This window comes from Adelges cooleyi, unplaced genomic scaffold, assembly GCF_023614345.1.
Source record: "Adelges cooleyi isolate 19-005CV unplaced genomic scaffold, UGA_ACOO_1.1 ACOO_flye_CR_arks_rails_tigmint_CR_PRNA_108, whole genome shotgun sequence".
NCBI lineage: Eukaryota > Metazoa > Arthropoda > Insecta > Hemiptera > Adelgidae > Adelges > Adelges cooleyi.
In genome coordinates this window covers 4474789-4501767 of record NW_026095761.1, presented here as the reverse complement: position 1 = coordinate 4501767, position 26979 = coordinate 4474789, and the positions used below count along the sequence as shown (strand labels likewise).

Here is a 26979-nt window from a genome sequence, read left to right as displayed (position 1 = left end):
TCTTTTTTTTTAGTATTTAATAAAGGTACACCGTGTAATTCACACCAACAGAGGCCTCTTCGTTGATAATTTCCGTCTCGACGATATCGGCTTGTTTATGATGAACTTTCGTTGCTTATTCCTTTTTTTACTTGGCATTGCGTTAATTTAACTTGTTGAGTTTAATAATTACACGCTCCAACGCTTTGCCCATTTTCGTTTAGGGAGTCTGAAAAGTAATTTTACCGAAATGCGCCTCGTTTCGTTGTTAGCTTATATTATTATTTTGTTACTTTAAGATCAAATAACCGGCAACTGAAAACTCGGCGTAAACACACTGGCCGCCGTGCTAAGAAACGGGTCGTAACGCCGTGCCTATACCACTTTCATGATTAAAAATAACTCTTATAGCTATAAAGTTCTTTTGTGTAATTTATGCGAACGAAAATTTACTATATTAAATTCGATGCCGGCGAAAAGCGAGCTTGCATGTTTGTCTGAATGTAAAATGTCAGCATGTATACATGGTTGAGTTGTCTGTTAACCCGTCTCGGTAACTAAAACAAATTATTATTTTCTATAACAACCGATAAAAAACACACGGCTTAGCTGTTGTGCTGGCGACAAGACCATAATATGCAATGCCGTTGCCGGTATACATTTTTCGGAGACAGCAAACGATTTTCTTAAAAGATGGCTGATTTTTATCTGCAATATTATACATCTTTATTAAATTATCAGCTATTTCGTTAATCAAAACGGTGTGTACCTAATTAGAATGTACCTACTTAATTACAAGGTCAACTATTTCAGTAGATTAGATTGCAATACATCAACGGTCATGTTAGAAAATTATCTAGATAGGACTCTGTTCGATTGATAAACCCTAAACTTGTATTGGAAAAATTGTGTGAAGTGCGCCGAGCTCCGGTAAGACACACATCCTTTGTAGTGTGATGCGACGACAAGGAAAGACACTAATGCGGTACCACACATGTTGATCAATGAGAAGAACCGATAGGTTTAAACACTTAAGATCGGTGCTACAAACCGATAATGGCTTTGAGAGAGACGTTACTACTTGAATAATTCAAGACTGGAGTGGAATGAGACTCGATGGCTGTTATTAGCAGCAAAATAATTAAATCCGATTTGACTAAGTTCAGTAAAGTGTAGATTTGCCCTGGACGGTCTGAAAGCTATTGCCATATTATTTGTTTGCATTGCTCGAAATTCAATTCGAACGTGTCCTGCCAATGGATTTAAACGTTAAACAAACATAAACGGCTGTCCGTGTAGCAGTTCTGGTTACCGTGTCCGGGTATTAACTAGTAATAAGCATAATATTAATCCTAGTGTGTATGGTATATACCTACGTTTACCGTGTGGCGTGCCGTTTGCAGTATTATGTCACTGTACTAGCTGTATTTTATTATGTAAACATCATATTATTATTTGCAGTGAACACAGCTATCAACTGTTAAACGTTTTCATCGACTGATGGAATGTTTTGCACGGATAGTTATGCTCTTGGGTTATTCAAATTAAAGTAATATTTTAGTTGTTTTAATATGAATTTATGTTACTGGGCTAGATACAAGAAATATCATGTCGCCATTTTCGCGCAACGCTTACACTTAGTTAGAAATTAGTGATAACTGATAAGATATGAGAAATAAGAAAAAAATATAAATGATAAAAGAAAAGTGATAAGAGACAACGAATCCGTGATTAAATGTTTTTCAATTTTCTCTTAAACTAAAACGTATAGAAAGTTGTTTCTAAGCTCATTAGAAACAACTTGTCAAAAATATACAAAATATGAATAAAAACAAATGAAAAACCAATTATAATTATTTGAGTTTTTTACAATAAAATTTTTTTTTTTTCAGTTTTAGCTTAACTTATCTTTAACCGATCTCTGAAACCGAAGTAACAGATCTTGGTTTTTAGGGTCAAAACTGTATCTGATATAGTAGATCATTGACAACGGAACTTTACTGTTGTGTATCATAAAAGCACATTTTTTCAAAATTATTTCGGCTAAGTTGACGTGTCTGTGTATATATATTTAACATACTTACTACGACAATTAATTAAGTAAAGTTAGTTAGTTACTAATTAAGTAGTAAAAAAATAGATGTGCCAAAAATCGACTATATTAGAGATAAATCAAAGACTGCGTAGAGCATTTTATTTATGCGTTTACCGTGATTTCTTTCAATTTCTATTGAGTTGCATTTATTACAATCAACTAAGATGTTATAAGAATTTTATGTATTTTAATTTTGTTTTGGTATTGTTGAAAGGGCATATTTTTTTTGGGCATATTTCCTTGCTGTAAAATGTTTTTACTTATATTATTAAAAAAAAAAATTAAATCTAACATTTGGAACCGTGACTTTGTAGTTTTCAGTGAATCAACATATGAAATATGTTGAGGAAATAACAAAAACACACTTACTTTTTTTTTCTATTGACTGCAGCTCAATAAAGATATTAATCTTACCCAAGTAAACGTGTCACGTTGAAATTCATTGGATTTCAATTGCTATTATACATTTCAAAAACATTAAATAACTACATAGAAAATTTTAGATTTTAACATAGTTTTTTATGTATACATATGTTATTGCTTAGTGTTATATAGAAGGCCTTTTTATTTACCGAGAATATTAGATAAATATTTTATTTTGTTATTAAATTCAATCATAACAAAACTGTCCAACCGTTCATGTTGTTTTTGTTTGAAGTAAAACATTTTTTTAGACAATAATATGATATTGTGACGGGTTATTTGCCAAACACACCGTGCGACTAATATAACAAATAAATAAAATTGAAAATAGCTAATTTAAAGTGTATTTATTCTCAGGGTGGGATTCCGGTGTGCGTTATGAAGGCTAATATTAAAAATAATAACTTTTGAAACTTCGTGAAGTTATCTCGTCAACGACACGGATTTCAGAAAATGCTGTAATTATATTTATAAGTGTCGTCGTTTCAACAGGTAACTAAGTATTTACATAAAAGTATAATAATATAACGGCTGTCTTCTTGAAATTAGGTAAATTGTTTTACCCTTGTGTGTGAAAATATGTCAAAAACTATTCGGTTGCGCATAGTTGTATTTAAATTGAATAGTATAGACTATAATTATAATATGTACATATTTAATGTATAAAGGTATTTGTATATCTATATACAAACAACAATACAAATTTTTAATAGTTTTCAGACTTTCTTAACAATTAGCATCCATTAAGAACCATAAAAACTTAACGAGTCAAACGTTTGCAACCTCTAATTATATTATAGTTAGTCGACTAATAGACGTTTGACTTGTTTTTTCACAGCATAAAAACGATTGGGTACAAAAATCTTTCCTCGCGTCATCATTTTAGCATTTGGTATTTTTTATTTAGTTGAAAGTTATTTTCAGAATGGACACCACAACATGTGCATCTGCCGGATTGGGCCGGGTTAATTCAGAAAATACATTTTCTTTTTGTTCAATATTTTTTTTTCAAATGCTTTTTAATAAAGATATATAGAGATATATAGGATTAGAGATAAACCATAAATGATAAGAGATAACATATCCATAATTCAATGTTTTTTTGTGGAGTGGAGAAAATAACAAGGTTTTTTTGCTATGTATCTCATTCCCAAAATTGTTTATATTAAATTTGACTTCTTGGCTAAATATACTTATTCCTTCTTAGTTTTGACCTTTAACTTCCTTCACGCACGAGCTTTTCAGTTTCACATGTTTTGCATAAACACACTTTCAAGTAAAGCAATAATATGGCATATCTAAAAGCTACTCAAACAAACGTTTCGAGCATAGTAATAACATTTTGAAATATTATATTAAACTGTACAAGCCATTGTTTTTTGAAAAAATACATGTTTTCCTGTTAAAGTAATTGGCACGACAGGCGTTGTGTAAACATAAAAACATTGGCTATTATCAATAATATTTTATTAAAAATATATAGGTACACAACAAATTAAACTTATCGTGTAATAGTAAAAATATCATACAACACCAGGTCAATATTCTCAACATACCTTTTAAGTATAAAACTAATTCATATAGTATTTCAATAGATTATGAGTAATGGGTAATATTTGTTTTTATTTTCTAGTGCTATTACAATTCTGGTCTTTACTAGAAATATAATAATATATTATCAAATGCATTAAAATTACAATGGGTTAAGTGAGTAGTGAAACAATGTGTTTTTTATATACATTCTATACTGATCTTGCAACTTGTAAGTCCTTGGCAATTCAAAAACATATTACTAACTGCGGTCCACAACTTGCCCTATCCACGAAGGAAACAAATTGTTGCTAGTCATTTTTTTTTTGCGAAATATAATATTCCTATTAATAGTGTTGTTGAGAGAGACAAATTCGTTTAACTTTCTTTGCAGAGAACGGTTTTTTTCTCCAAATTTGTACTTGAAAACTAACTTTTGATAGGAGCTATATCAGCCTTTTGGAGATTGGAAACATGCCCGAATAATTCACAAAACGTAAAGAATAAATAACATGGGTACTTCCATCGGATCACTCTTAATTGGACGAAAAGATATTATAGCAAATTATTTAAGGTTACTTGTGATTACTTTCAAAATCATCTATATCAAGTATACAAGCAGTTTTATTTTCTAAACATTTAATTTCCCGCCAATACATTTTGATAAAATATGGAAAATATATATGTACATATTGATAAATGTTTGAAGATATTAAAATGATTTGGTTGCACGTACAAATATTCTTTTCAGCTCATTTGTTTTTATAGAAATATGTAAATGCCTCCTCAGTGTGTTTTTGATATTTTCATAATTCAAATTTTTTTGGAAATCTCGGAATGGCCATTTATTGTGGAATTATAATAATATTTAAGTAGGTTAAGATAATTCCTGCGATTGAATTCTCATCCTTACCGTATAATATGTTGTTAGCCGAGCCTGACAACAAAATTATTATTATTTATAATCTAAGGAATAACTGAGGTTATTAGGTATTATAGAAATTGATTTTGACTGAGAAAAACCAACTATAAAAATAATGTTATTCGTTATTGTGTAAAATTTAAAATATCAAGTGTCCTTACACTAGCTATAAAATATTTTGGTCGATTTTGCAACCACGCTATTATACAGTATAGTGTTAAACTTACAAAACATAATACTGCCATAATTTCTGTTGTTAAGATAATAAAACCGACACGCCAACGGTGAAATATCAGTTACTAAAACCCTAAAGCGCAGATAAAAAAGTTTAAAATTTTTAACAAAGACCCCTAACGACGTGTGTATTATTAAGTTAGCGCTAAAACATTTAGATGATCAAATTTTGCACGTGCAGAGATTACAGTTATATGTATTATCTCAATATAGAATAAACGATTTCATAAAACGTAAAGAAACAATTTTCCTGGTCATTTATAAATCTGATAAAAAAATAAAACTTTACCATTTTTATGTTGACACCGTTATCTTACCAAAAATATATTCGGTCACACCCAATGCTGCTATTGAACTGTAGAACGCCCGGTTTATGAATTTCTATTATAATACATATTACAGAATCAATATGTTATTAATGTCTCGTCGTTAACAAGTGAGGAATTTCTTTAATAGCCGACATTTTGTTCTAATATAATTTTCTATACTTTGAAAAATGTTACCTCCATACCTTACACGTAAAAGAAATATGAACATTGTTTTTTTTTTCAAACGGTAACATATGTTTCTAATTACTTAGCTAATTGAAGCGTTAAAAAGTAAATGAGTTCTTAAATATTTTATTGGTGAGTCGTACAAAAATGTAAAACTTTCACGGTTTGTTGAAATTAAACGGTCTAATCGTCGCCGAACACAGCGATTTGATGTTTAAGGACCCACAAAACAGTTTTAAGAATCGTTGAACTCCAAAGTCTAGCAGCAATCGTTAACGGTTAAAGTCGATTGGAATGACGTTGAGTGTAGGTATCAGTCGACAAATAATAACAATAACTCGATCGTGTGCGTCTTAAGTAACCTTTTTCTCGATATCTCTTTGAAATTGGAAAGCGTTATGGGAATAGGAGGTAAAACATTGTATTATATTATTATTATATTTTCTTTTTCGATCGTTTGCGGCGAACGTTTCCCTTTACAGCGATAAGGTTTAAAAGGAAACCTTGACAGGGTCGTTTAATATCCGGTGGTGATCGGTCAGAGTAGTGTTCGATTTTGTCCAAATGTCTTATCAGTAATAATAACTGTGACCAATTCGGTACGATGCAAGTACGATAGTAAAACGCACACAAACGAGGCCACCAGGCCGACGATGAAGTAAAGTATATATGACAACAATATATCCCGCACTGGTTTGTGTGTATTTGCCATACAGAATAGGGTAGAGTAGGGTCCTAAGAAAACAAAGTAGTAAGTATTACTATTATCGGTGAACGTTTATGGAACTGCGCCGGTTTATAGCCGAACAGAATGTTGTGCGTTTGGCGAATGAATGTATACGGACTGGCCGAATGGAAAATTATCAATCCCACGCACATGAGACCACCGGGTACCTACTATACAGGGTTATGTAAGACACTATAATTTTCTCGAAAAATATGAACACTTTGAAAATGATTCTATTTCTATACATATTTTCCCTCAATTACAAGTTTTGAATTACTAATTAAGTTGGTAGTTTCTCTCATTATATTTTTATCTAAGGGATTCTTTCCTAATTCTTTATAATATGGGCCTTCATTTTTATGAAACTTTGAAACTTTATAAAAATTTTATTAATTCTATCAAAAAATGTTTTTTAACTATTACAATATTCCCTTTGACAGATTTTTAATAAAAACGATTTGTCATTTTAAGACTATGTATTAGTCGTGAACGTTTTCTATTCACACATAAGTTTAAATCTTTTGGAACAAATGTATTAATAAAGTTCATACATTGTCTGCTGGCTATGTTCTGATCATGAAAACTAATATTTTAACCCCTACTTCTATATCAACTATAATACCTTCTTCTATTTAGTTTGGAATAGGGCAGGAGAACGTTCGAATCGAAGAAAATTGCCCATTATCATTTATTTGCTAAGACGACACGTTTTGTCTTATGATACAAACTCATAGCGTATCTGACAAAGTATATTGGAGTGTGCAGACAATCATATTGTGTGTCTATAATAATATTGTTCGTATCACCAAATTGAGACCGGATAATAATTTCATCACATCACATCACTTTCGTTCACGGAAGATTGCGAATAGACTGTTAATTTTTTGTAGCAAACAGACACACCGTCATTGCAAACGTAACGATTGAGTTATAGCGACGCGATAAGTATTCTGAAAACCGGCTTGGAAGTCTCGTCACGTATTCTCGAGTACGTCTCTCCCACTTTTTTTTTTCAAACTTGGACTCAAAATTGATCTCCGTTAGATTTGAAAAGGTAAAAACACCGAACGACGTGGGCCGCGGTAAAAAAACAAATGAAGAAAGAAGAAAACTCGCTTCCAAGTAAGCACAGTAAACTTTTAATTCCGAAATAGATTGAAAATAAAACTGCAGTCGTATTGATAACATTTTAAAGGAATTTCAATAGAGAAAACGATTATAACTTAATTCGTACCAATCCCAAGTTTTCTGATAAAATCTGCCCAAGGCATTTTACTAAAAACCCCTTCTTTATTTCGTAAGCTCTAATATGAAGGTTCTTTTTTTTTAATAAAAATCTTTTACATTGAAATAATAAAAACTACTGGATATAAACCTATTTTATTATAGCTAATATACACGTGATACGGCCGTGGTTAATAAAAGCAACTTTTTTACGGTGTACTTAAAGTATGAAACTCGAGTAACGAAGATAATATGAAACCAAATCGTACCATTAATGAACTGGTGTATTTATAGTATATTTTCGAAGAATATAATATTTATATTGAGTATTTTTTTACATATCATTACTTTTAATTATTAGCTATGGCAAACTTCATGTCATGATTGTTAACTAAAAAAATATAATCACATAATTTAACAGTTTGTTACAAATAATGGAAGAGACAAGTAACATCAGTATTTATATAGTACAAGGGCGCCCACAAGGAGGGGAAAGAGGGACAACTACCCCCCCCCCTAGATTATTTGAAAGTTAAAAAAGTGTATATCCAACATCCAAAATTTGTAAAATCTATTACAAAGTCATATGCGGTCCCCTCTGAATTTTCACCTGCGGGCGCCCTTGGTATAGAAAGTAAGCAGCAATAATGTAAATGTACTTATTTCTTATAGTTGTTCTTTAACTAGTTTTTTTTTTTTAAAGCAAATCGAATTATCCAATAACACTGTAACGGCTGGCGTTGACATAGCGATATATTAACTGTGTAGAAACCTACTGATGAAACTACTATTTGTTTATTTCGATTGAAAAAAATTGTGTTGTCCAGTTTTTATACAATTTGTAATACCCCTATACATTTTAGTCTCTCTTTATTTTTAAATTAAGTTAATATCTTCTTGTCATAATGAAGCTATGCGCTATCGGTAAAGCGCAAAATAGTATTGAATGGATTTCTAAATCTAATTTCCTGTCTGTATATTATTACTACAAGTATGTTATATCGACTATGTGACGTGTATAGACTATAGCGATGAATTATTAGCTTAGCTTTTCTAATACATTACATTGCCGTTGGCTGATGATTTGATGCAAACAAGTTCTATTGCACACAAACAGATTGAATTGTTTTACATAATATTATGGTATAAGTAACATCAGATTATTGCATATTTTAATTTTTTACTGTAGTATTCAATATAATTGTTCGAAACATTAGGTTGCTATGGTTTCTATGTATAGAGTGGCTTCAATGTTTACGCCTGTAGAATTATAAATAATATAAATAATATAGGATTTATTTACCGAATAAAAGAAGCATTTACAACCCGAGTGTCTAAAAATATAGTAAACTTTTTTAAGACAACGTTACAATGATTGTAGACAAATGAGTATCGAATAATTTCGAGATTTAAGTTAGACATATTTTATTGAACAGTAAAGTGGTCGTTCTTGTACTTGGATCGTAAAAAATTGGTAGGTATACTGTTTAACTGTAAAACTATTTTACCGATAGCTTATATTTTATTAGTGATTTTTCATTAATTTTTTTTCTTTTGATTCGAGTTATGACGTAAGATAATAATTAAATTCCAAAGAAATTACTCCTTTAACAGCAGCGTGATTAAATAAAAGGATTTTATCATTGCTCAGCGATGGTGAGCCCTAATTAATGGTATCTGTATACAGATCTTTGTATAATAGAAATTGAAAAAAAAAACACGAATATCAGCAAAGCAGTGACACGTTTACAGGCGTCACTCTACAAGGGTTCGGTATGTAATCAAGAAAGGACAAGGTACGGTGGGTGACTGTCCTTAATGGATTAAACTGTCAATCAGGCGGTTTTTGTACGGTCTTTCATTTTGCTCGCGTGTAGTTAAAGATCGTCGTGACAGCCAGTGGTGACGCAGCGCGACCAGACACGAACAAAGAACGTCTAACGAATTCCAAACATAAGCCATCCTAATGCCGGCAAACACCCTTTCAGTAAATTTCATGGAGAATAAAAATTTATTTTGGCCGAATAAAGGACGAACAATCCGACGATAGTTTGGAAAGACTCGTATTCTAGTTTTTTTTTTTTTTTAAAACCCTAACCTTTATACACGATTGGAAATTTAAAATAATTTTGAAGTATTGAAATAACCGATCGCTTATTCTGAGAATAGATTTCAGAGGAACCACTTAAACTCCAAAGGATGAAAATGTTAAACGCTTCGGCTAAAAATAAAATGACGTGTACATATATCATAATAGAACTGTTTGAGTGTATAACTAGAGTATGCTGAAAGTATGTTATATACAAGTAAATGGACTTAACGTTGTTTCACAGTAGCAGAACTAATGAGCTAAGCTTGAAGACATATAACTGTAGTCGGCTAAATGTGCGAACAGCATACATTTTGGCCATCATGCGAATGAATGTGGTACAGCTACAGCAACAATATGAAACTTTTGCAAATGTCAAGACACTCATGCGAATTTTATCAATTTAACGTCAAGCGTTTAATATGTGCCATCGGAATTCCGTAACGCAGTTGACTGTCTACATAATGAAATTAAACTTGTACTTGGTGGCAGCGTCACGTGTTATGTGTACGAAGTTTGAAACTTATTAAGGGAAAACGTTATGCTTCAAATATCCGACGAGACAAGATCAAAAATATACCTATCCACTTGCAACTTTATGAACTTACACGATCTATTACATTGTATGTTGATGTAAAACGACTGTAATGATGTACCTGTCTGCTAATAACAAGTACTATGATATTTGTAACTTTTGATGGGGAACAATATGATGTACTCCGTTAGCAAGTTTTTTTTAAATTATCAGTGCACGTTCTATCAGTATTAGCCTCGATCAGAAGGTATAGACTACATTAGACTAGGCTAAACACAAGGTTAGATTGGTTTTAGATCAGGTCTAATATTTTTAGATTTTAAGTTCAAATTATGTTTTAACCAATTTTATGAGATTTTTTGAATAGTTTGCGTCGCCTTAAATAAAAATATAGTGTGAATCCGTATCCATGTATATCACTTGTACGACAACTCCCTGTGTCAATGTGCCTTCCAGTTCTATTACTTGTGCATCCAGACGTGTTTTAAGTACACTTCGAGGCCATTAGCCACATTTGGACATAATTAATTTTCGGTGGTTGAAAAACAAAAGGTCGTAAATTCCTTTTTTAGATTAACTTTAGAAGGCCCTAATTACATTTTTTCAAACCTGACGAAATTTATCAAAACTTGTAAATATATTTGAACTCACATGGTTCCATAGAAAAAAGCGCAATTTTTTTTCTTTTTTTTAGTCACATCCGCACTTTTATATTGTTTCGGTAAACTTTAATTTCAGTGCTATGTGCAAGTAGCATATTGTGTTCTATAGATCTAACTTTAAAAGTTTTTAGACTTTTACTTACACTCTAGAAGTAGTACTAAAATCCCACTTCGTTTTTTACTTATGAATTAATTCATGAGGAATTGTACTCGTGCGTGAAGAAGATTCCCCGAAGACATTTTGTACCTAAATTGAGAAACTTTACCGAAATAAAATATATTCACAACATTCTATTGGTATATCGTCGGTTGTGTCTTTCAATGGTGGTCATATATTTATTTGTTCGCGGTCAATCGCAAACTTTCCGGAGTGTATGCCGACCAACAGAGTCGTACACTACTATTAACGACGTGTGTTATAATAATAATATGTACAGTGTTATTGCGGTTTTCGATCGATGGTGTGTGGCAATGTAGGCCGGCATCATTTTCCGGTGAATTTATGGACGGCCGAGAGAGATGTCTGACGTTCGGACAACTACAAATATTCCCCCGTACTTGGTTTCATTTATTTCGCTGCTGTCAGTTTTATTGCCCGAAGCGTATCAAGTTATTGACGCTGCTTGTCCATACACGCACACACACAGGAGCGTCGCCCTCGACGTTATGGCAATATCCAAGTCTTAAAATGATTTCGTGAATTCCTGATCGAAATATTGACATTCAAAAACCGTTTATACCCCAGCAACGGTTGAAAAGAAGACAAATCGTTCTGTACCCTTGCCCCCTCCCGTTGAATCGTTCGGGCCGTTAGGTTGACCTAGGTCTGCATAGGTCTATAGTGTGTGTCTTCGATATCTTGTCAATCGGCTGCACACGTGTAAACGGATATCTAAGCTCTCGCTTTACCGCAAATATAAACACAATAAATACATCTATATAAATAAAAAGAAAAAATAACTAAAAATCAAAATATTAAGTGTTGCTAATGGGTGACTTTTTGCCAAGCCTGCATGGCATTCTTACTCTTATCGTAAAAGCTAATTGTACAGATTTTTATCTATAGATTGTTTATGTCAAATCAAAATTTAAAACAAATATATATGTATAATTATTAGGGCACCGAGCAAAATATTGGGCCCATTTCGAACCGGAGTTGTGCAAAACTTCCAAAATTAAAGCGCGCGACCGTCTAATGACAATCGTTGGCTACTCTCCATAACTGGTCGTTAAAACTTTAAACGTCTTAATCCAATAGGTCGAATACTAATAGTTGGGATTGTACAATATATATATATATATATGTACGTTATTTTTTCGTTGACCGAAAACAAAATTAAAAATTACAATAATTTATTAATAACGTGTCGTGATATATTCCCGATTTATAAAATTATTGTAAATAAGCAAATTTTTGCTCGAGGAGATAATTTTTGATCAGGTTGTAATAATGCCATTTCAATTCGTTTTTTCTAACTGCAACATAGAAGTTGTGCAGAACACATTTTTTTTTTAGATAGGACGAATACTATTACTAACATCATCAAAGGGTTATATAGCTTTTTTTACAAATAGAACTTTGTAATTAAAATATACGTTGAAGTTCAGTACCAATAATATCACATCCTTAAGCTCTACATGGAAGTAGTCTATATTTATAGACTACTCATAGATTTGTATTGTTTATTGTTACTACTCTTTCGTCGTTGTGCGCCCAACGGCAGTGAACGAACTCAAGTTATTATTATTTTTTTTTATCTATCTAAGAGCGAGGAAAAAAAGTTGTAAACATAGGCTGCTGCCGTCTGTGTGTTATCTTTTTTTCTTTTTTCGATGGCCGCGTTCGAATATACAAGAACCGCACAATTTATATATATATATATATATATATATATATATATATATATGGGTTTATACATTTATATAAGCCTACGTATAATATTGTACAATAGGTGAAACATGTACGATCGGAATATAAAAGAGAGGAAATGATCTGAGGAGAGGGAAATAGCGGCACTACATTCATAGACGAGTGTACCTATATAGTATAATATATGCACCGTTACCACAGTGAATCGAAACGAAATTGGCTCCTTGACATACAGCAATACAATTCTATACAAAACCATGTCATATTCCTACTGCAACGACGGTACTTCGACGGTGCTATTTTTTTTTTGTATCATTACATTTATATAGCCCCAGACCAAATACGGAATTTTACTGTTGGCTTAAGCGGCCACTACGCGCACAACAATATTTAGTCAATACGAACTGTGTAATACGTTTAACCCTCGACTTGGCATTGTATCTCTTAAGATACGTTATATATTTTATATTAAAATAACTTTCCATGGCCAACCAGAAAAATACTATTATTAACATGGTATATATTGTTGGGCTGGATACAAGAAATTTCGCGTTACACTTTCACTTTTAGTTAGAGATTAGAGATCCGAGACAAAATATAAGTGATAAGATATCAGATGTAAGAGATAAATAATAAAATATATGTGATAAGATATAACATATCCATGATTCAACGTTTTTCCGCGGAGCGGAGAAAATAACTAGGTTTTCAAAATTATTTTTGATATTTAAAATTGACCTTGCCAAGTTAAGGGGAAATCGAAATGTGTTGGATTTGCATCGCACAACCCTTCAATATCTAATCTAGACCATCGACAATATTGTTCGCGTTGGAGCCGCTTTATCGCTTCGTCGCATCTCATGTCGTCGGTGCAAGTTGGCCAGTAAAACTAAGATTTTCAACAAACTTGAACTTACTTGGGCTCTGGCTTGCTCGCCTACCAATATGACGTCCCTGGTGGCATCGTGTAACGGTATATCCGATATGAACAGACTGCGGCTGGTTAAACTGTCCAGACCGTCCAGCAATGGCGAGCCGACGAACAGCAACGACCCGGACTCGTTGCACAACACCATCTGACCCTTGAACTCCAGGCCCTAAGAGGACACGTTAAACGGATATGTTAAATATGTAAAATTTCATAAAGGTTTTTGAGTGTTTATTTGGATTACTTTGAGATTTGTGCTCAAATGGCCGTTACAATATGTTGGCTAGGTGTAATAAATTAAATCTAACAACGGTAGATATAAGAAGAGGCGCCCGGACACCACTTGTATTATATTCCACACAAATCCTACTAGGTTTTGTTCGGTGTAAAACTTTTTTCACCAACTTCGAGGAATGATTTATGCCTATCTGATATTTTATTTTCAGACAAGCCAAATATAGTAACCATAATAATATTGTTTTTTTCATTTATCATAACGATCCAAAAACCCTTTTGGTTATGATTACAATACCAAACATGATTGGAAAATTGTATGGAAATGTATACGTTAAGTTTCCGTAGCGGATGTCGGAAGAGAACCGATGATTAATTCAATACATGACTGTTTTACGGGGACATTACCACTGTCCTTTACTAGAGGCAGACGATAATGAGCTTTTGGTGTGTGTGAGTTGGTCGATTACTTTTTTTTTTACACGAAAGGATATTTGTTAAATAGCTGTCAAGGGTTGGAATCGTGATCCCTTGGCTAATTATTTGTGGTCTTAATTAGTTAGTTTACATCTATACATTGGTTTTGTTTGTCTTGGATTCGATTGAATTAATTAAACGACACGAAACGAAATTGTCCATTTCAAAATGTACAATTCCGGCTATCATCGAGGGAATAAGAAGAAATACGGTAACAATGTTGTTGTGAGATGGTTTCAAAATAACCACCAACAAGGCACCCCTGAGAACTGTTTTATCGTGGGGCTTTACGTTGTTAATATATCTTGAACATAATGGCTTTTTCCTTTTGCATTAATTCTTCCCCTGTCCTTGACTAATTAGCTAGCTTGTGGGCGTCAAGGGATAGCTAATCGAAAATGCACTCGAGGAAGAAGGTCAGTAATTGAGTAGAAGTTAGAACAACAGCAAGTCCTTGGACATAATATGTTAGACGTCTGACTCCAAACATTATAGAAACCGCTAAAACTTACATTTTATTTAATTCTTGGTTTCACTTGGTCACACATATCTAATTTGTATTGGTTTAAAAATGTTGTATTTTTTTTTGGGGGGGGGGGGGGTTTGAAGTTCCTGTGACATTTTTTCAACCTTTAAATTTAACATGCTACAACTTAGTGAAGCTTTAACTATCTAAAAGTCACCTCAAACCCATATTTTATCTATCAAGATTTAACAGTCCCTTTAATAGGGTGTTAAAAATTTGCTGGTGTTTTGTATTTTTCGGACTAAGAACTAGAAAATGTATTAAAGGTCAATCTAAAATTAATTTATATAACATTGAAAAAAAAATACAAAAATGTCAGCATTTTTTTTTTTATTATGAAAAAATACAAAAAGTATAAGTGTGCATTTCGATAAATATAATGGGATTACGAACTTGAATTACAGTATACAACAGTAAATTCTATATAAGTATCGCATATAAAATTTTAAATGAGTAAACACAAAAAGATATAATTTAACCACTCTTAAAGTTTCTTATAATAAAGTCCAGGCTTATAGCTTCGATGCAATAGCTTTGAAGGGTTTTTTTGTGCCTGAAGCACGATTAAATTTTTCCCCGAAGACCGTATTTATCTATTAATATTATATAGATATATTATAATAAACTTAACGTTCATTTTGGGTTGTTGATTTAAACAAAAATTATTTTATCGTTTGAAAGATATTGTGAAATTCCGACGGAAAATAAATAATAGTACTTTTTAGTAAAAATAGAAAAAATAAAGACTTTAAAATGTGGGTCACAACTTAGAGGGTTTGCCGTCAGCCTACAGCAGAGCAGCCGTATTCGGTATTGCAGACAAATAATATTGCAATGACGGTTTAGAGGATTTTGCAGATTGTCAGCCATCGGGTTTTCATTAAGTGGTTCGTCGAAGCAATAGGAAATAATCCTGTTGATTCCTCTTTTTCGCTAACATCGTCTGGCTTTACTCGTGTCACTGCGTATATTGAACGATTTCCCACTGTCAATGCTTAGCTGAGTAGGTATTGTTTTTGTAATGATGTAATTTTATTTTTTATGTTAGCTTCTAGATAGACGGTTTCTTCTAAATCCCAGAACCGATTTCTTCACGAGGTAACTCTACAGTTCAGAAAGCGTACACGAAAGGTACTTTATTAGGCCAAACACTAGATAAGATAAGATAATAATTTATTGGCCAAGAATGAATAGTTATTAGCATCATGTTGATTACAATATTAATAAAAACAGTTTGGCCCAATTCACCACTGAGGTATCGTAAAACCTCCTAACGGCGAAATTTGAGTTTTTAATCGTACATATATATATATACCTATAGTAAATATGATGTATAAATATAAAATACAATTATTAGAGATAAGAAATAAGTGACAAGAGATGAGAGACGAAATATAAGTGATAAGAGATAAGATATACCATGTAAGTAACTTAAGGTAACATATCTATGATTAAATGTTTTTCCGTGGAGTGAGAAATACCTAGGTTTTTTTTCAGCAAATTTTTATTGCTTGAGACATAAAAAATAGACTTATGGTAGTTCAGTGTGGGGCTATAGTATAGTATAATATAATTTTCTCAAAACCTCTAGTCAAGCTTTTTTTTTTTTATTAAGAAAACAAAAATGAAAAATTACACTTTGACCATAATCAATTTCTAGGTTCTAACTTGCTGACTGGAAACAGTAAAAAATATTTTCAATATACTGTTAAACACGGTATAAGAGTAACTATGGCAATACATTATTATAAACCGACGACCGACCCTAATGGTATATCCACGTTAATACTTAAAGTACAATTTCATTGAAATTTTTCACTTTGCTTGTATATCTACAGATACGCATCAAAGGGTTTATTTAAAAGTGATTTTATCACTTTAAGTTGTAATAATTTCTGTAGGTCTGTGAACTCCCCCTCTCTGACATGCTTTGTCACCACTGTGCCCCGGTCTTTTTTTTTTAGCTTAACACGGATTTACGGAGGGGAAATTAAAAAAAAACTATACAGAGTGGTTGTTAGAATATAGAAATAATATAATATACTAAGTATAATATATTTAGGTACCTCGGCCAAGTGATTTTTCAACGGTTCTGGTAAACACAACGTTAACACAAACGGAGAATTGGCTCTGTTTACTATTCCTTCAAAAGTCAGCCGCACGTTTTTTGGTCTTTTAATTTTAAAGTATGTGTGCACCGAACGACCTGCAAAAAATAACAAAAAAATATATTATTGATAAATACCTTTACATATTTTTTTCATACATAGCAAATCGAGTACAGTACACAACAATACGGGATGATTGTTTTTGGTGTAAATTTCGACTTACAACATTTTTTATTTCTGGTTTGGATTTTTCATAGCGAAGACCGTTTTTCTGATGATAATAATAATAATTGTTATAGAATATTGTTTGTGGTACACGATAAGTTGATCATCCTGTAAATTCACTTTCATGTTATAAATACTTGTACTTTTAAAATATGCAACCAAAAAGCACTCATTTTTCTAAAATTTTTAAAATTTTAACCTGTTTTGCTCTATTATCATTTTTTAGATACATTAAGGCTTAATTATTAAAATTAGAAAGTATTCATAGTAATAATTTATAAAAATATTATATTTAAGTAATTTAAGCCAAATATTTTCAATTAAATAACCTTGATATTTCAGATTTACATGATGTTTGGGAGAAGCATTTTTTAAATATCGCCGCATGTTTATCTTCAAAAAAAATATACCTAATGTAAATTTAGTATACTCAATTAAGTCAACAGTTTTGGCTACAAAAATATATATGACTTGTTTTCGGCATTAGGTCTGCTATAAAAACAAATAATGCGATTTTTTGTTTGTTTTAAATATAAATACAATATTAGTCAATCATACAGTACGCATGTTGTATTAACTCATTTATGGTATTATTTTAGCATCCACAAGTCATAGATACTTAATCGTAAAATAACTTGTAACATTGAGCCATTTGTATAAATTGTATTTTTTTTCCTATACAGCCGTTTGTAAGGATGGCATTAAAAAATATCTTAACCAGAACGACGGTATTTTCATTTTTTATTTTGGCAATATTTACTGGTAATATATTTTATATTTTTACAAAATATACACTATTGTAAATTATTTCAAATTACTATTGCAATTAAAAGCATACTTCAAATATTCATATCGTTCAGTCTACTGTATATTTATTATATTATTATTATGATGATTGTTGTAATAAAATTAAGTTTATATTTTTTCTGTATTTCAGTCATAAACGCAAGACCCGAAGGTGAGTGTATTAATACATTTGATTTAATTTGTACTAGTTAGTAATCAATTGCCTATTAAAATGTATAGGACAGTTTATTCGTACTAATTAACTTTATACCTATTTTATATCTATCTTTTACCAAATTTTATAAAATACAATTATTATTTGTATGCAGGAAGTAGTGAGGATGAAGATAAAGGGTCAAATGGTATATACAATTATTATCCTCTTTGGATTTTTTTTTTTTTAATAATAATTTATAGATGCTTGTAATGCTTATAATTGTATTATACAAAAAAAAAATAACATATTATACTAAAACAAATTTATATTTTTTAATTGGTTGTCCGTTTTATACACGTAGTTAATCCGAAAACTACGGTTGATTGATAATAAGTTATATTTTGGCAATTTATGAAGTAAAAATCTTTAGGCTTGGGGGGAATAGGTGCATTGAAATACTTCTTTTTCGTTACTATGTGCACTATTGCACCGGACTGACATAATTGTTGTTATCCCAATTACACTTATACAATAATTGACTCCTAAACATTTTCTAGAAAGTGGAAATGAGTCATCGGAAATCTACCCAGAAAACCACCTAGAGCGTATGTTACCACGTTTCGATAAATAAACAATTTATAAATTATTTAAAATTGATACATTTGTTTTTATAAAATAATTTTGTCTAAACTCTAAACTAATATTCTAAGCCTGTACTGTAGTTTTTCGATATCACTTTTATTTATTTTATTTAATCGCACGTTTATTGATTGTATTGATTGTCCCTTTGGATTACTATAGTTTAATTATTTTCAGAGCTCGAAAGAGAAGCTGCCGGTATGTATTATAACATATATGTAATGTTAACATACTTATATTTTGACTAGTAGATTCTACAATCAGACCTATTTAATTAAATATTTTGGACTATAATAATCTTATATTATTTTTAATTTTCTAGAAAGTGGTGCCGTAGAAAGATGTCTCCGAAAGAGTATGTACACGTTTGAAAACATAAATAAAAAATAATTCATTCAAAATATACGTCAAATTATATTTACATTATTTTATTAAAGTACAACTTTTATTTATTTAAGAAATAATTAGTGCCTTATACTTAATGAATCACCCTGTCTAAGGTATACGATAAAATAGTATACCTAATTAAAGAAGAGCCGGTTTAGACTGAAATGTATTTGTATAAACTCTTCAATTTTGACTAGAAGTTCCTGTGGCCATACTTATTTTTATTACCAATTAATTATTTTGAACAAAAATAACCTTAAATGTTTTTAATTATTTTCTAAAAAACGAAGGTGATCCAGCTGCCTTATACGAGGCTCTCCAAAACGGTATGTACACGTTAGAAAACATAAATAAGTAATAATTGATATTGAATATGCACACAATATTCTTTAAATTGTATTCTGTAACGATATATTTATTACTATCGTTTTTTAAATTAAATTATAACACCATACCTTATATATTTTGTTTTATTATTTTCTAGAATACGAAGAAAGTGTAATAACAGGTATTAACAAGTTTGAAAACACAAATAAAAAATAACTGATATGTTATATGAACAAAATATGATTCAAATTTTATTTTATTTATAATATTAACTTACAGTTTTAAATTAAATAGATTACGCAACTCCTGATTCTACAGGTATGTACACGTTTGGATAAATTAATAAATACAACAGTTTATATATATTAACAGTATTAAGATACTTAAAAATGTTTAAAGATAATTTTAAGGTGAAATCCTTTTTATAATTTAATAGTATGTACTTCGTTAAAGAACAGCTGATCCAATTACGTTTTTTGGGGGAATTTTGTATTTTTTTATAATATACAATTATACTTTACTGAGTACAATATTTAATGCATTTATTATAACAAATGTATTATTTTTTAGATGGAGAATCTACAAGTTCAGACGGTGATTATTTTGTACCAACTTTTATGTTTTGAATAAAAGTCTCTATAATCATACCAATTTAATTAATTATTTTGGACTATAATAACCTGAAATTATTTACATTATTTTCTGTAAAACGAAATGTATGTCCAGTGTACACGTATGAAAACATACATAAAAAATAATTCATACATAATTTGCACAAAATATACGTGACATTTTATTTAAATTATTATATTAACATACAATTTTCGTTTTTTAATAATATATTTATTTCCATAGTTTTTTCAAATTAATACATAATATCTTTAAATTATTCTTGGCTTCTTGTAATCTTGTATTTTAATATATTTTTTCTAGATTACGCAACGCCTAATTCTACAGGTATGTACACGTTTGGATAAATTAATAAATAATAAATATGTACCTATAATTAAGACATACGTACAGAATATATCAGTTTTTATACAATAATAGCACTAGAAAGCTCAAAAAATGTTAAATATAATGATAAGGTGAAATCACCTATACAATGTTAAATTTGATAGTATGTACATCGTTAAAGAATAGCTGGTCCAATTGCGTTTTTTTTGGAATTTTTCATTTTTTACAATATACAATTATACGTTACAGTGTCCATAATTTAATTCATTGATTATAAAAAATATATTTTTTTAGAAGAGGAAGCTGCAAGTTTAGACGGTGATTATTTTTTATTAATTCTTATATTTTGAGTAATAGTTTTCACTATTATACTTAGCATGTACCTAAACTTGATCATTTATTTTAATATTATAAAAAAAAAAATGTATTCGTCCCTTTGAATAATTATAGAAGGAGAACATATTGGTATTAATGCGTTTATGTAAATAAGTAAGAAAAAAAATTAGACATTTTAAGTTCCTTGTCCTAAATGAATCACTCAGTATATTATATTTTAAAAGTATATATCTAATTAAAGAGCTACAGGTTTAGGCGTTGATTATACATAAAAGCTCTTATATTTTGACTAATAATATATTTTATTATCGTGCCAATTGTAAGTACTTAAACTTGTTTATTTGGCTTAGTTTATACATGATTTATTTTTTATTTTGGTCCTATTGGCTTATTTTAACTTCATTTATTTTCAGAAACCGAACAGGAACAAGTCGACGTCGGTATGTAACATTTACAAAATATAAATAATCATTTACATAACATTATTTTTTTTTTAAATATATATTTATTTCTATAATTTTTTTAATTCATTTATAATTTCATGTAGTTATATGCAGTACTAAATTATTTTGAACTAAGTGGAGTAATTTTATCATTTTATTGCAGCACAACCATCTTCTTCTGGTATGTATACCTAAGTTCAAGTAGATAAGCAATTAGTAATTTTTGTGAATTTTGCATTTATTTACAACTTAATATAAGTACACGTTACTTGGTCAAAAATTGAATTCATTGATTTTTTTTTATAAATTTACTATTTTATAGCAATTCAAGTACAAACTAGCGGTATGTATACGTTTAAGTAGATAAGTAAATAATAGTTTTTGTGAATTTTGCATTTCTTATGGTATATAATTATCATAAATGTTTTTTTTTCAAGAGCTTGACAAGAAGAAGGGAAAAAGTATGTTAATTTTTATATTCTAAACAATTACACATTTTACAAAATACATATGTGTTATGTTTACTTAATCTCTTAGTAGTTTCTGCTAAAACTACAGACCCGTTCTTGATGCAACAGATACTAAAATCATTCCAGATTTATTTTCAGTTGGTTTAATTCTCACGAACTTAAGTTTTCTATTAATTAAAGTATAATATATTACTTTTTTTTTTTACTGATTTTCGGATATTTCGATTAGGTAAGCTTTGAGTAAATCAGACCTAAAAAAATAAACTATACCTAAACGCACATAATTGTTATTGTCTAACTTTTTGTTTTCAGTATGCGGTCGTTGTTTGGGTAATAAAAATTATTTTAAATTCTCTCATTTTATTTAATAATATTATAAATATGTAGATAAGCGGTAATTGATTAACTATTAAAATTTTAAGTCATACTTTCTATTTAAAATGTAGAACAATTATTATCAAATTGAGTTAATTATATAGGAAGAGATTTTTTTTCAATTCCAATCCGCTTATGGTAAAATATCATTATTAAAAAATTATTGGATCAACTATAATACTGGACAAATAAAGAAAAATATTTGACAAAATTTATAAAAAATTAATTAATTAGTATTAAATTTGGTGTATAATTTATAACTTATTATTTTTTAAATTATTTTATATGAACTATTAGCCTACATCATTTTCGGCCAACGATTCCATTACGCTCAAATTTTTAGAACAAAATATTCATATGAATATTTATGTTCTTGATGGGTTTCACTACATTGATTTTAGATAACTTAGTATTTTGTAATGTTCAATTTTTATTATTTAATAATAACACTAATAATACTTAGCTAATATAGTTTTTTTTTTAATTTTAGTTCCAGTTAATAAATTGACACAAGGTAAGAAATAAACGAAACTTAATAAACATAAACAGTTATTTCAAGCCATCATATTTCCCAATAAAGGATAATAAAAAATAATAATAATGATAATATTAGTTATTGCTGGCTTATAAATATTTTAATCGAAATAAGGATCGATTACTTCATTGCAAGACAATATGATTATTTAACAGTATAACGATTTTTTTTAGAAATCTGTTAACTTTTAGACTCGTTTAAGCGCGACGTAATTTTAGGTCTAGACACAAAAAAAAAATCTCATTAAAAAAACAGTATCTTCTTAGATACGCATCGAAGCTAAAATTTATTTATTATATTAAAAAATTGATTCGTTTTATGATAGTCATCATTTAATAAAATAAAGGTTTGCTTTAATTTCAGTTTGTCCAATATGTGAGTATACTAAAAACTAATGTGTTTAATATTTATTTTACTTTTGTCAAAAGAATTCATTTTTTTAAAAAATATTAAAAGTGTCATCAAAGTTAACGCTTGAATACAATATTGAGCTATATAGAATGTTCGATAAAAATATTTAATCATAATATTGAAATAACATTTTTTTTTGTCAACATTCAACGTCTGAGCATTGTCATCATTGATAGTGAAAAGCATTGATACCATATTGATAAGATATTTTATTTTTAGGCTCTGAAATGTTGTAAAAGATGTAAGTAATAGTAAAAGTTCTTGTTTAAATAACACTCGTGGGGTTTAAATTGTTTCTATATAAATTTGGTTTTTGTTTATAATTTCATTTTTTTTTTTACTACAGAATGCTGATTTGTGAACAGATTGATTCACTCAATTAAAAAAATAATAAGTTTATCCTAAAATAGTATATTTTGTAATATTATCACTATTATATTCATACATTACATATTAATATTGTCTGTTAAGAGTTATAATTATCTTTTTAGTGTTACACAATTTATTGATGCAATAAAAAGTGTATTATGAATAATACCAATAGGTCAAAATCAAGATTTCGCATTTTCTTGTATAGTAAATATCGTGCGATTAAATTATATTATATTAATTGCAATAATATACTATATTCATACAACTATGCTTTGATTATTTTATCCATATTAAAGTAAAATGACCAAATATTGATGTCAAGTTCCAGTGAGAATAACTCAGTGAAATAAATTGTATTCTATAGTTAGCCTAATTAACCTTAATAGTATGATGTGGGATTTTTTAGTGTGTGTGTTTTTCTGTGTAACTATTATTATTACTCTGAGGTCACGATACATTTTTTACGATTTGTCAATTTCTAGCTTTCACTTGCTATAGTTTAAAAATATATAAGGGATTTTAATTTAGTTTACAGTAATAGCATCAAATTCAAATTACACCCAGTCTCCCACCAACAAACTGTTGTTCGCTATACCTTTAGCAAATATACCTCCAAATATGACCAGCACATTCTAATATTTTACTTTTTAATACGCACTGATAATGGGTTTTTGGAATAGTTGGTAAATTTCTTAGTTTGTTCGTTTTCCATGTTCTCCACTCTTAATATTATGGGGTCATATATTAGCGTAGTACAGTTCTTCTTTCAAAAATGTTCATCTTTTCCTCATCTCTTTTAGTGACTGACCAGGTTTCACACCTATAGGTCAATACCGGGCGTAGAAAGCTGGTATATAGGTATTCTTTTGATCTTCTGGATAGGAGTTTTGATTTAAACAGTTTTCCCAATGCGTAATATCCCTTGTTTCCTGACCCAATTCTAAATTTGATTTCGGTGTGAAACACTATGGTTTTTGTTGTTTATATTAGTTCCTAAGTACATGAAGTCTGTTACTTTCTGGAACTTAGAAGTCACAACTATCAACTTGAAGATCAGTTTCATCACACATTTCCCTTCATATAACTAAATATTTTGTCTTTCCTTGCCGGTTTAAAGTCCTCAAAGCACTGGTGCACTTCTCTGCCAAATTCGTAGTACTTCTCTATAAGTTGTCTGATAATAAAAAAATAGAGTATGTGGTCGATTTCCTTCTCACAATGCCGCTTTGGTAGTAACCAATTATGCCTTAGAGTGAAATCCCTCTATAGTTACTGTATTCATGGGGTCTTCTTTTTTATAATGCATCGGGCAGTATGGGGCAAATTGTAATCTGATTAATGATTAATTTAATGATGATTACATTGTTGTAATCGATCATGTAATTTAATCATAAAGTAATCGATTACGCCCAACACTGATATCGGGCAGCTGATTGCGGTTTTCCAATCGCTTGGGACTATTAAATAACTACTAAGAGTTAATCAATGTAATAAGTAGAACAATTATTTTTAAACCGAGTTAATTATGTGGGGTGGGATTTTTTAAAAATTAAAATCCGTTCATGATTAAACAACATTAATAAATATTTATTGCGTTTGACATATTATGCAAAATCTTAATCAAAAGCTTAAGCTTTTTTTTACGCGCAATTATTATTCCAGTAATTAGAATTCTCTTTGTTAATCACTTTTTTTATGACTATCGCAGCATCCTTGACAGCGATTTTAAATATTTTTTTCGTTTAAACATAGCTATGCAGAAGGCGTTTTACTCCAGTTGTAAAATATGTAAACATGTTGGATGTTTTTCTCAAATTTGAAATGAAAGAGGTAAACTTTTCAATTATTTGGCCAATAAATAAGTATATTTCGGGTACTCTTTCTAATCTATAATGTTGCCACATAAAGAAACCGGTTCGGGAATTTAAATGATATCGTGGATGTACAATAAACAAACTTAAACACATCTATGTAAACAAACCTTCTCAGCTACACATCAAAGCTAAAAATAAAATATACATTTAACTTATTTGTTTTATGACCATCATCAATGATTAAAAACGTTTGTTTTAATATCAGCCTATCGAAGTGAGTATACTAAAATTATTTAAGTGGAATATGTATTCTACTTTTACCAAGTAAAATAATTTAATTTTTAAAAAATACTAAAAGTCCCACTATAGTTATAGTTTAAAAATGATTAATAATAATAAAACAAAATTTTCTATGGAATTACCTATGTACAACAAATGAGTTTTATAATAGTTGGAAATTCACATTTTTCTATTGAAAATATTTTTTAGTGTCGGTTAAAAAATTATTTTTAGGCTGCCACATATTGTAAAACGTGTAAGTAAATAGAATAAGTAATTCTTATTTATATAGTATTTTTTTGCGTTTAATTTCATATGTTTTGACTATAGATTGCTGATCCGTAATTTATTTTCAATCAATTTTCAAAAAAATTATTTTATTCTAAAATGATACATTTCTTATTTTACACTTTTTTATTCATATTTACATGCTGATATTGTTCGTTAAGAGTAATTTTGATTATTTTTTTTAGTGTTATGCAAATTATTTATTTTACAAAAAAATTATTACGAATGAATTGATTAAATACAAGTTAAACCTTTTAATTATGTATTAAATTGTAAGAAATTAAATTAGCATTAAAATGTCTTTAAATTTTACATTATTGATAAATTTCTTGATTATAATTCTTAATTGATGACAACATAATACATTAACACATATTATATTTAATTTGTTTAATTTAGCTTTGGTTTTTTTATTCCTATTTGTTTTTATCCTTAAAGTATTAGCCAAAAATCACTTATCAATCTCTAATTTAAAATATAAAATCGTTTTGTCATGGAAAAGTTCCGATGAGAATAACTCGATCAAAACAAATTTATTTTACAGTTTAAGATTGTTTTTCAGTAACTGCTTACTTTAGGGAAACAATTGTATAATGTATAAAGTTTTAAATCGAATAAATATTTATTTAAGGTGTCAATATTGCAACAGTCATTTTGTTACTAAGTTACTGTAGAAATATAGTATTATGGGTCAAACACTAAAAATGTTTATTTATTATTCGAGTAACAGAAAGTTATTAAAATTTAAAATGGAGTTATTTATAATCTAAAAAATTGTTTTTTGCGTGTTGCCCGATTGAGAATTTTTCTAATATTCTTTTTAGAAAACTGAGATAATGGTACACAAAATGTGTAAATTTCAAATTGGGATCTCCATAGTAACGTTAAGTAAAACAAAAACAAAATTAGGTAAAAATTAATGGAAAAATCGCAAAAATAAAATGGAAAATTATCTTATTCTTATACATATTAATTTCAACTCTTTTGATTACTATGGTGGATTTTCCCCATTTCCCTTTTTATTCCATTTACTACCATTAGTGGGAAGTTAAAGTAATAGTCCACTGTAAATAACTGTTTGTTGCTCTTAACTGTAGATAATGTATAATTGTTCTAAGAAA

General features: G+C 29.5%; 2 protein-coding genes across 10 annotated transcripts in view; one reads left to right on the top strand and one right to left on the bottom strand.

Moving 5' to 3' along the window:
- The window catches only part of LOC126845627 (head-specific guanylate cyclase), a 167097-nt gene that overhangs the window by 36627 nt on the left and 103491 nt on the right, over positions 1–26979 (bottom strand). The window contains exons 8-9 of the mRNA XM_050584406.1: positions 17016–17155; positions 13702–13881 (exon numbers count right to left, since the gene is read on the bottom strand). Coding sequence (XP_050440363.1) covers positions 13702–13881; positions 17016–17155 — 320 coding nt within the window. The remainder of the gene's footprint in view (positions 1–13701; positions 13882–17015; positions 17156–26979) is intronic.
- Positions 17842–23683, top strand: LOC126845649 (uncharacterized). 9 transcript variants are annotated; one of them, XM_050584442.1, is made up of 22 exons: positions 17842–18044; positions 18220–18240; positions 18398–18430; positions 18783–18830; positions 19042–19062; positions 19187–19219; positions 19542–19577; positions 19736–19759; positions 19873–19896; positions 20149–20172; positions 20512–20535; positions 20830–20853; positions 20986–21000; positions 21285–21311; positions 21478–21495; positions 21637–21657; positions 21752–21775; positions 22097–22114; positions 22650–22673; positions 23058–23069; positions 23325–23346; positions 23452–23678. In XM_050584442.1, the coding sequence occupies exons 1-21, from the start codon at positions 17978–17980 to the stop codon at positions 23339–23341; spliced, it is 555 nt and encodes a 184-aa protein (XP_050440399.1). In that variant the 5' UTR covers positions 17842–17977; the 3' UTR covers positions 23342–23346; positions 23452–23678. The 9 variants fall into 9 exon arrangements, with proteins under 9 accessions (XP_050440399.1, XP_050440444.1, XP_050440435.1 ...); XM_050584487.1 differs by lacking the exon at positions 18398–18430 and having other exon boundaries at positions 23452–23683; XM_050584478.1 differs by lacking the exon at positions 21752–21775 and having other exon boundaries at positions 23452–23679.

Bases quoted from the DNA above. Each gene is read 5' to 3' on its own strand.
- LOC126845649 (XM_050584442.1), top strand. From the start codon at position 17,978: ATGGCATTAAAAAATATCTTAACCAGAACGACGGTATTTTCATTTTTT. The intron at 19,760-19,872 runs GTATTAACAAGT...TAAATTAAATAG, and splicing joins CGAAGAAAGTGTAATAACAG to ATTACGCAACTCCTGATTCT. The intron at 20,536-20,829 runs GTATGTACACGT...ATATTTTTTTAG, and splicing joins CGCAACGCCTAATTCTACAG to AAGAGGAAGCTGCAAGTTTA.